Genomic DNA, 11319 nt, shown 5'->3' with positions numbered 1-11319 from the left:
TGTCCTTTTTTTCTGGCTCCCCCCCCCCCCCACACACACACACACACCTTTTATTACACATTGTACAATGTGTTTTATTTTCATAAAATGAACCTAGCATTAAAAGTAGTTCATTTTAAACACATCAAATATCTGTATTCCCCTAAAATGGTGATTTTGGCCAGACTGACCCTTTGACCGCAGCCGTTTGAAAATTGAATTCATACTGTCATCATTTTTATATAGTTTGTTAAAGTTATATTCAACTTATTAATATTTTAAATTATTAAAAGAACACCATTTTAATTTCCAGAAATGTAATGTTTACTTCATCTGTGTCTGTTTTACAAATGCCAAGCAGTCTCAGACAGCAAGCCAGCTGCTGTCTTGAGAGCATCAGGGTAATTCACATGCATCTAACTGTAGCCTACTGTACAGTAAAATCACATGCAAACTTTTGTCACCCACCTAGCAGTTAGGTTAATCTTAGTTAGGTTATTAAGGCTGTGAGGGTTACACATGCAGCTTGTTCAGTGGGTTGCAATGTGTTCTTATTTAGGTAAGTTCAGGAAGCTATTGCTACAGTAGACTTAGACTATGGGTTAAGTATGTATAGGGCCTAATGTAATCATTTTTTTCTGACTGATTGCCATTTAAAATGTTTCGATCATCTACAAGGTGTACAAAATACAACCCATTAAACAGGATACATCAATCCATCACACTGATGTTCTCAGCTCCGAGAAGAGTAGCATTTTAGATCCCAAAATAATCAGCTTTTGTTCCTCTCAACAGGAAATGCCTTATCAATTTTTATGTTTGCTTATATATCAATTACAGCATGATATCAATGTCCTAAATAAAGCTTTTATTGTTTTGTATTCTGCAGTTCATTGTCTTATTCTGTTTTTCTTGGTTCTTGTAGCATTGAGGAAAAAGTCTGCGCCTGACAAGATAACTAACTCTGAGGTTAGATAAGGATATGTGGCCGTTTCTTTTCAGAGTAGACTTGTAAAAACAGACTGTTAAGTATTTAAATGCCCTGCTGACACACTACAGAACAGCTGTATGTAGTGTGTAACTGTGTATGTAATATTTCAGTATCTGAATTATGTATATCATTATGTATCATTAATATGTTCAAGAATATATTACTGAAACGATATAACACCACAAATGCTTACAATTGCACATTTCACAAGAGTGCTAACTGTGTTTCAGTGTGCTCATTCAACAAGTCAGCTGTATCCTGCCTGCAGCTCCTGGAATTATAATGACACCTGCTGTCTTTGTGCACGGTGAATAAACCTTCATCCTCTGTTAGCATGCCAAGCTTGTATGTTATGAAATATTTTCTAGATATGTACTGGGAATAACAAGGATGTAATTGTATTTTAATCTAAACTCTGTTAAGTCATTTTATAAATTTGTTGGTTTGATCAAATTGTTAAATTGACTATATGGCACATAGTTTGATGTTCAATTTAGTTTATATATTATAATAGCTTATGTTATTGAGCATAAAGAAATGTTGCATTTAGAAATGTTGACTAAATAGAGGTGGATCAAGGAAAAAATATCTATTCTGTTTAGTCAAATGGGAGTTTATTGATTCTGCTGCATCACTTTCCTGTTTTAGTCTATCAGTATTTTCTTGTGCATACTTGAATGGAGTGAGTTAATGTTTTTAATGCTTTCTAAATAACAGGGAGGAGATGCAGATTGACCAAGAGCACTGTAGTTGTACAATAACTAAATTAATCCTCAAAAATACAACTTGCCTAATTGTGCACACAGTGTATTCATTATGATCAGCTCATGTAGACAGCGGGGCTATCGGTTACAGAGTGCCTGTTTGCCCTGCAGTGCAAACAAACAGTGAGGGATTGTGAAGCTACACTGGTTCTTCATGATCTGCTTTAACCAGGTTTAGCCCTGTAGTGCAAAAACCCTGGATTCCAGTTTGTTAAATAGTGAGTCCATGTTTTACACAAAGAATGTTCTGTGCGAGGGTCAGTCTGGACTTTTGAAGGAATGACACTTCATTACATGTCACTTAGGGCAGACCAAATCTGTCTCTGAAGTCTAATGTGATAGATTAATGGCTGGTGCAAAATATATTGAGGCCTCTCACACAAAAAATATTATATGTTTGATATTTTGTTACATTAAGCTTTAAAGTTCTAAGATTTATTTATTTTTAATATTGATATTTTTTATCTGTTTCTAAGCGTTTTTGCTTATCAATACAATTCACCTTTTGATTATTTTGCCTGTGTTGTTACTCATTATCCAAACAAAAGCAGTATGTTGGGAGTTTGTCCATTTTGACCTAGTGCTGGGTTGCCAAAATTACCCATATTGATTTGTTTTTAACCCAGCATTTTTTAGAGAACTTCTTTTTATATAATCTTTTTCTCTGCTGCCTTGTCCAATCTGTGACTCGCAGAGTTGTTGTCACTTTGGGAGATTGTTATTATGTCTCTGTCCTCATATCCCCACGATTCCAGGGATATGTCAAGGATTTATGTTTTTACATTGATGTCAAAACTAAAAATCTGCAGAGAATGAAAGGAAATAAAAGCCTATGCCAGAATCTGTAAATGAATAAAAGACATTGTGCATTGAATCATTCATTTCCGTCATATTTAATCACCCAATATAAGTACTGGGCACAGACTGCCTATTATATTGTAGAAAAAAAATTGAATAATTACAGTAATTCCCAAACAGGGATACGCATACCCCAGGAGGCACCTAAGCAGGTTCCAAAGTGCTTTAAAAGTTTAATAACTATAGAACACCTGTTGAACTCATAAAACCTAAATTAAAACTTACATTTTTGTGTGCTATCAAAAAAGGAAATAATGGTTTTGTTTGTTTTTAATTAACAGAGTAAAACATTACATTTAAAGAAAGGAAAGCTAAATAATATGTATGAGTGTTATCATTTAAAAGGGCACTAAACTGTGCTGCAGGGAAAATAGCATTGACACTTTGTTCTCTGTGTCTGTGGAATGAGTTTCATCCATCATTCTCCACACCAGCACAGAGCGGAAAAGAGAGGTGTTTGAGGTTTATACGCTCACTGATCTGTCACAACGACAGTAAAACGGACAGAGCATTCAGATATCTCACATAAAATCAGTGTTCTTTATGCATTTTTAATTCATTAGAGGTAAAAGTTGACAGTGTCGACACTAAGCCAGAATTGTCCTGGTTCACCCCCAATATCTGTGAAATCAGTGGAACCGAACACTAATGAGTATAGTGCGTGTGTGATGTAGCTTCCTGTCTGACTCATGAAAACCTCATTAACCCGGTGTGACAGCAGAAGGAGGGTTGGAATTAGTGTCTCGATGAGTGTAGTGTTGATAGCATTTAGAAAATTGCCCATGTGTTGTTTATTCAGGGAGCTTCACAGGCAGCCTATTTAAAACATGAAAAATAAACACTTTAAGATAAATGGCTGGTCCTCTGGGCTGAACCGCATGTTCTGGTGAACTCTCTGGTGTAGTTACTATGGAAACAGGGCCTTGCTATTTTCACACACCCTTGGTTACTATAAATATTAAAGGCTATCTGTGAGTAATTACAAATGGAGGAGCAAAACAAACTCGCTCAAGACATGATAGACAAGATCAAAATGTTTTGTTTTATTTTTTAAACCTTCGTTAAAAAGACAAGCAAAAATCCAGCCAGCAAGACAAGAGATTCTTGAAGGAAAAATATGCTAAACCTTTTTATCTTAAAATATTGGGTTACACAGCTGTGTCAGATAATCAGTCCGCTTATGGGAGGTCAAAACATGCTGAGATCTCCCCTCATTATAGTAACAGAAGTCACGGGGGTTATATCATATCATGAAATATGAATGATGCAGTTCTTTGCTCCTGATCACATTTAAAGCATCTTTTAAATGTTTGAAAAGGCAAGTGTGGTTCTCATTTTCTAGACAGAACAAGTGCACTTTAAAAAAATTCTATCACCTTTCATGTTGTTTCAAACTGTATGTATGACATTCTTTCTTCAGTGAAAAAATAAAATGTTATTGAGAATGAGAATGTTATAAACTGTCAGTCGCAATCAATATTCCATGCATCTCTTTTCCATATGATCAAAGTGAATGGTGACTGAGGCTTCCCATCATGCATACTACAGAATTCTTTGCTCTACAAATTTATGTAGCTTACACTCTTACAAATAAAGGTGCTTCATGATGCCATAGAAGTACCTTTTTTGTCTAAATGGTTCCATAAAGAACCTTTAACATCTGATGGACCTTTCTGTTTCACAAAAGGTTCTTTGTGGTGAAAGAAGGTTCTTTAGATTATAAAAAGGTAAGAGAGAGAGATGGTTCTTTAAAGAACCTTTGACTGAATGGTTCTTTGTGGAACCAAAAATGGTTCTTCTATGGCATCGCTGAGAAGAACCTTTCAAGCACCTTTATTTTTAAGCGTGTATATAGAAATATTATGTTTCACACAAGTTAATTATTTTATAGATAGCATAAAGCTGTAGCCATATATATTGTTTTGTAATTAATAATTCACTTGTAACGACTCTTCTAAAAAGAACATTAAATTCATGCTTGTTGCGTTTTTTAACAAATCCACTAATATAATTGGCTCATTGCCTGTTTAACATGATTTAATATATCTGAGGTAGGCTAAATCTTAGCAAAAATGTATAAAGCCATATAGTTTTCATCCTTATTGATAAATTAACGATTTGGGCGAGCCTGTCACGCTGTAATCACCTTGCTCTGAAATAGCTTACATATTGAACTTTAATAAAATATCTCTATTTATTCATTTCTGTTCATGTATAAATTATATTCATGCCATGCCAGTGAAGAGTGATGGAGTGATTGTTGTTAGGTGAAGTTCTGCGTCAATGACACGCTCCTCCTGAACGATGACGCACGCTTAGAGCAAACGCTCCTCATCATAGTCCATGCATGCAGCTCGACTGAGATCTCACAATCCAGAAACAACGTCCCTTCAGTTCAGCATCCTGCGAGAAAAGCCTCTGTGAGACCTGCTGCTAGCCGACTGGAGGCGGAGGCGCCCTGCTGTTATTTATTTAGACAAATCTAGAAGCGTTTCCATACAGAAAGAAAGGCATGGGAAGACTGAACATATTGCCTCACAATGATCGCTGGATTTCATAGATTCATTCGCGGATCTTCAGTGGCGAGAGGCATCTGAGAGGACAGGTGAGATTTAATCGTTTTTCTTGGTCGTTGCGCAGGTGATCTTAGAGAAATCCGAGTTACCTTCTAATAAATGGCCATATTGTTTCATATATATATATATATATATATATATAGGTAGGTAGCCTATTAAAGCTAAATGATAATGTAGCCTATGTTAGGCATGAATAACAGGAGGGGCGTGAGTACATTCAGTGCTGTAGTACTAGACACAGTGTGCCTGCTTCATTCATAAAATCAGTATCAGTGAAATCAGTTCATCTCTCCTAAATGTCACTCACTCATATATGTGACCCTGGACCACAAAACCAGTCATAAGGGTACATTTTCTGAAATTGAGATTTATACATCATCTGAAAGTTTAATAAATAAGCTTTCCATTGATGTATGTATGTTAGGATAGGACAATATTTGGATGAGATACAACTATTTGAAAATCTGGAATCTGAGGGTGCAAAAAAATCTAAATATTGAGAAAATCGCCTTTAAAGTTGTCCAAATGAAGTTCTTAGCAATGCAAATTACTAATCAAAAATTAAGTTTTGATATATTTACGGTAGGAAATCTACAAAATATCTTCATTGAACATGAAATTAACTTAATATTCTAATGATTTTTGGCATAAAAGAAAAATAATTGTAACTAATATTAATTAGTTAATTTTGACCCATACAATGTATTTTTGGCTATTGCTACAAATATACCCAAGCGACTTAAGACTATGAATATGACAGCTTCATCCTCTGCTTTCTGCGTCATGTGACATCATCGAAGCAGGCGTCATTATTGACCATGTTCTCAAAATAGCTTGTAGGAGCCAGAGGGGCTAGTTGTCATACTTTTTACTCTCAGGTTTATTTTTGAGAGTCAGTTCTTGTAGATACATGTCTTAATTAACTGACAACAAAAAGGCTTAGTTTGTAAATGTAAAAAGTAGTCTAAGACAATTCAGAAACACAAAACAATTTATGAAGCAGCAAAAAGGTATCATGCAAAAATATTGTTTTGACCAAAGGATACTGTTGTTAATAAATTGTATAACTTTTAAACACAAGAAACAACTTGCCTCATGCCTGAAATTGATGAAAAATAGCCTCATCCTTGAAGGATATAGAATTAACAAAAATATCATAATTAAATATTATTATTACCATGGAAAACCACGTAGAGAAAAACACATTCATGAACTTACTGACTTGACTGCTTATAAATGCTTATAAATTTGATTTTAAAATACATTTATATATAAAACCCTTGTGAAAACTAGTCTCACTCACTATAGGTTGCACATATTGACAAACACTCCCATTCAAAAATTTGTGATAAGGTTTTTTTTTTTTTTCAAAGAGATTAATGCTTTTATTCAGCAAAGACTTGATTCAATTCAGCATTGGCATCACAGGAATGAATTACATTTTAAAATAGAAATTATTACAGACAGTTATTTGAAATTGTAATAATATTTCACCATATTACAGTTCTTACCTGCATGTAAAATTAAAAAGCATATAATATGAACTAATCTCAGTTTTTGTAAAGAAAGAGTTTGCCTTAGGTTTTATGCTGTGGTAAACTCAGTGTGAGTAATAGTCATCGATCCAGATCCAAAAATACTTCCAGAACACCAGGACGCTAATATGTCATATAGCTTTGCTTGAGAAGTCTCTCTCTGTGAAATTTCGATCATTTTAAAAGCATTGCTTGATGTATTGAGCTGTACATCTTGTTTTAAGTTTTAAGTATTTCATTTGTGAACAATTCTTTCTCTTTACATTCAGGAGCTACTCGACAGCTGGTATTGTAAGAAAATGGAGGATTCACCATCAAAGCATCTTCTTGGCTCCAAGAAGAGAGTCCAAATCCACCCAAACACAGTGACAGTCAAATACGCCACTCACTTTCCCCAGCCTGGAGACGAGGGCTATGATGACGCTCCATCTTTTGAAGACTTCGGCTCATTTGTGGAAGAGACCTCAGACAGGAAGTCAGGCAGGACTTTTTTTGGTGCGCTTGACAGTCGGTCCAAACTGGCTGGGGACCAAAAGGAGAAAGGGGTCGGAGGTCAGCTGCAGAGCTTCGGGGAGGCCTCTGTGTTCGCCTCACGCATGACATGGGCTGCTGTGTTCGGGGCGGCTCTAGCCCACGGCTGCGTGGCTCTCATCACACGCCTGGCTGCTGACCGCTCTAGGGTGCCGTCGCTGGAGCTTCTCTTTATCCGCTCCGTCATCCAGGTGTTGTCCATCGCCGTGGTGTTGTATTACAAGGAGCCTCCCTTCGGGCCTCAAGGCTACAGATTGCGTCTTTTCTTGTATGGCGTGTGCAATGTCATCTCAATCACGTGTGCGTATACCTCCTTTGCCATCGTCCCGCCCAGCAATGGCACCATCATGTGGAGAGCCACCACGACGGTCTTCAGCGCCATACTGGCATTTTTACTCATCGACGAGCGACTGGGCATGACAGACGTGGTGACGGTTGTCAGTAGCGTCTTTGGCCTCTGCTTGGTCATGATTCCCAACATCATAGGCGAGCACCGATCACTTGGTTTCTGGAAGGAGGCCTTTGGCTACACCATGACAGTAATGGCAGGCTTAATGGCGGCCCTGTCCATGATCATATACCGCGCCATCAAAGAGAGGGTGAGCATGTGGACTGCGCTCTTCACCTTTGGCTGGACCGGAACTGTGTGGGGAGTTTCCACCATGTTCATCCTGCAGGAGCCCATCATTCCACTGGACGGAGAGACGTGGGGCTATCTAATCAGCATCTGCGTCTGCTCCACTGTGGCATTCCTGGGGGTCTATTACGCCCTCAACAAGTTCCATCCCGCATTGGTCAGCACCGTTCAGCATATGGAGATTGTTGTGGCTATGCTTCTGCAGCTGATTGTGCTCCACATGGTGCCCTCGGTGTATGACATCTTTGGGGGTCTCATCATCATCATCAGTGTTGTCGTGCTGACGGCTGTAAAGCTTTACTGGGTGGGCAAGAGCAAAAGACAGGAGTATGAAGAGATCCTTGACTCGCCGATAAAGTGAACAAAGTTATTGGTTTAGAAATTGTTTCATTAATGGTACCCACACTCTTAAAAACAAAGGATCATTGGCATCTATGGTTCCATGAAGAAACTTTATCATCCATGGAACCTTTTAATTGCACAAAAGGTTCTTTAGATTTTTAAAATGTTCTTCACAGCAAGAAAAAAAATGGTTCTTTTAAGAAAGGTTCTTTGGGGAACCAAAAATGGTCCTTCTATGGCATCTCTGCAAAAATCCCATTTAGAAACTTTCTTTTTAAGAGTGTACAGAGGTTATTGTGAATGTTTGAGAAAAAGATCTATGTAAAGTTTATGTAAAGTTTATTCATTGATGAAGTGCCATTGTGAAGTTGTCTTTGACTGTTGTATTATGTGAAGCTTAAAAAGGTTATTGTTTCTTATCACACATTATGAAGTAATTATCCATGTTTAGCTGTGTCATATCATGTTTCATTAGGTAGTACATCCAAATAAATGTCTGTGCAGAGGAGGATATTTTCATAAATATGCGCTATTTTCCAAATTTACATGGTCAAGAGTGCCCTCTGTTGGTATTTAGTGACTATATGGCCCTGAGAAGCAGTCAGAGCAACAATTTTTGGCACAGCCTGATTAGCCTGCCCTGAGTGAATCAAATCAGTTTTGGCAACAGTGCTTCAGGTTGGTGTCTAACAGAGCTTTTCTGTTGGCATATGATTTCATGATTTCCAGTTTATTGAGAAATATTGATGGCTGTTGGAGTCGTGTACGTATTCACTCCAGAGTTTTACTTGGAAATGAATGTTTTAACCATTGTACTGAAATAATATATTGTGGCAAGGTATTATCATATTTGAGGTTGCATAGTCTCATATTAAGGTTGCATAGTCTGTGCAGAAGATTCAAATTATTTGACAAAGTATGTAACATTGCAAAGGCATTGTGTCTGGGTTGAAAGCATTCATTTTATGGGAATAGAAAAAAAAAGCCAATGCATGATCCATGCAAACATTGGATTGTTCATGTAATATTAATGTCACAATTTTTTTTTCTCCAGAAACAGGAATGAAGTAACTTCACTTAAATCTTAGAATATCTCTGTGGTGTCTTTAAAAAACAACAACAAATGTGTACTGTTTCAAACTGAAATATTTTCAAAGATTTGTTTTCTCTTTAATAAAAGCATGTATTAATTTCACTGTGCATTTGTATGAGAATTTAACACTTTTTGTTAAGCTAAAAGAAAACAAATTCTTCAAGCACAATAGTTTGTCCTTGTTATGAAAGTTTTATAGGAATTTTCCACAGTGTCCACAAGGTGGTAGGAATGAACCAAATAGTTACCTTAAAATGAATGAAGCAGGTGAATTTATATTTTAATAATGTTAATTTAACAATGATTTTAAAAATGATAAAATGCATACTATATAATGTGTGTGTGTATATATATATATATATATATAATGTATACTGTATGTATATATACAGTATATATATTTAATATTCCCATATTCCCAACTTTTTTTAATTTACCAATAAGCTAATACACTAGTGGCAGTTCAAAGTATATAAAAAAATCTTATACATTTCATTTTACATCTGAACTGTATGACATCATCTCAACGTGAAACCATATTGTTATAACAAACACACTCAAAACACATTCATGTCAGCATATAGAAATTTGTAGGCTTAGATTTGTGGGTTTTCTGATATCATCAGCACAAGCCAGAATTCATTGTAAACATCATGTGCAAGCATTTATTGCCTCCCTTGAGAAGTAAACAAGTCTGGATCAAGGACCTATGACGATCAGTGTTGTTACCGCTGCATTAAAGAATGGCAGCCTGCTGGCTCACTGAAATCTGAGTGTGTGCTGGAGTTTAGCTCTCTGACTGTAGAGAAGTGATTGCTCAGAGGTCTCATAAGTTGCAGATATGAGGTCACATAAGTTGCAGATATAGTCTTTTTTTTTTTTTTTTCCCTCGGTGGACTTCTTCTCACAATATCACTCTCAGATGGACCTTGAAATCTTAAGAGTTTGTTCACTGAGTTGCCTGATTCAAAAAATACACATAGCTTGAAAACATGTGATCATCAGACAAACAGCTACATTCTTAAAGGATCCTCTGATGTGTTTGAACTTAGCAGAAGAATAATCATTCGCACTGCATGTACTATCTCACGCTGTTCAACAAAAAGAATAAAAAATTATATAAAATAAAATAATAAAATAAAAAGTAGCTTTGGAAGACTGAGATTTATTTTATTTTATTTTATTTTATTTTATTTTATTTTATTTATTTTATGTCATGTCATGTCATGTCATGTCATGTCATGTCATGTCATGTCATGTCATGTCATGTCATGTCATGTCATGTCATGTCATGTCATGTCATGTCATGTCATGTCATGTCATGTCATGTCATGTCATGTCATGTCATGTCATGTCATGTCATGTCATGTCATGTCATGTCATGTCATGTCATGTCATGTCATGTCATGTCATGTCATGTCATGTCATGTCAGGTCTTTTTTTTTTTTTTTTCCCTCGGTGGACTTCTTCTCACAATATCACTCTCAGATGGACCTTGAAATCTTAAGAGTTTGTTCACTGAGTTGCCTGATTCAAAAAATACACATAGCTTGAAAACATGTGATCATCAGACAAACAGCTACATTCTTAAAGGATCCTCTGATGTGTTTGAACTTAGCAGAAGAATAATCATTCGCACTGCATGTACTATCTCACGCTGTTCAACAAAAAGAATAAAAAATTATATAAAATAAAATAATAAAATAAAAAGTAGCTTTGGAAGACTGAGATTTATTTTATTTTATTTTATTTTATTTTATTTTATTTTATTTTATTTTATTTTATTTATTTTATTTTATTTTATTTTATTTTATTTTATTTTATTTAATTTTATTTTATTTATTTTATGTCATGTCATGTCATGTCATGTCATGTCATGTCATGTCATGTCATGTCATGTCTTTCCAGGCATGCCAGATGATTTGTGGGTCTCCTGAAAAGAATCAGATAACGCAACTTTATGATCCACAGAGAACTGAAGGGGGAACTGAAACACAGGATGTGTAAGCCTGA

General features: G+C 35.9%; 1 protein-coding gene across 1 annotated transcript; it reads left to right on the top strand.

Annotated features, from left to right (window-relative positions):
• Positions 1–4972: 4972 nt before the first annotated feature.
• On the top strand, positions 4973–8299 carry LOC107688541 (solute carrier family 35 member G2-like). The gene is made up of 2 exons (XM_016486238.1): positions 4973–5197; positions 6973–8299. Exon 2 carries the CDS (start codon positions 7003–7005, stop codon positions 8230–8232), a length of 1230 nt encoding a protein of 409 aa, XP_016341724.1. The 5' UTR covers positions 4973–5197; positions 6973–7002; the 3' UTR covers positions 8233–8299.
• The last annotated feature ends 3020 nt before the right edge of the window (positions 8300–11319 follow it).

This window comes from Sinocyclocheilus anshuiensis, unplaced genomic scaffold (genome assembly GCF_001515605.1).
Source record: "Sinocyclocheilus anshuiensis isolate Anshui unplaced genomic scaffold, SAMN03320099.WGS_v1.1 scaffold329, whole genome shotgun sequence".
In the NCBI taxonomy this organism is placed as follows: Eukaryota; Metazoa; Chordata; class Actinopteri; order Cypriniformes; family Cyprinidae; genus Sinocyclocheilus; species Sinocyclocheilus anshuiensis.
Note: the sequence above shows the minus strand (reverse complement) of the source record. Positions and strands in the feature narration are given on the sequence as shown.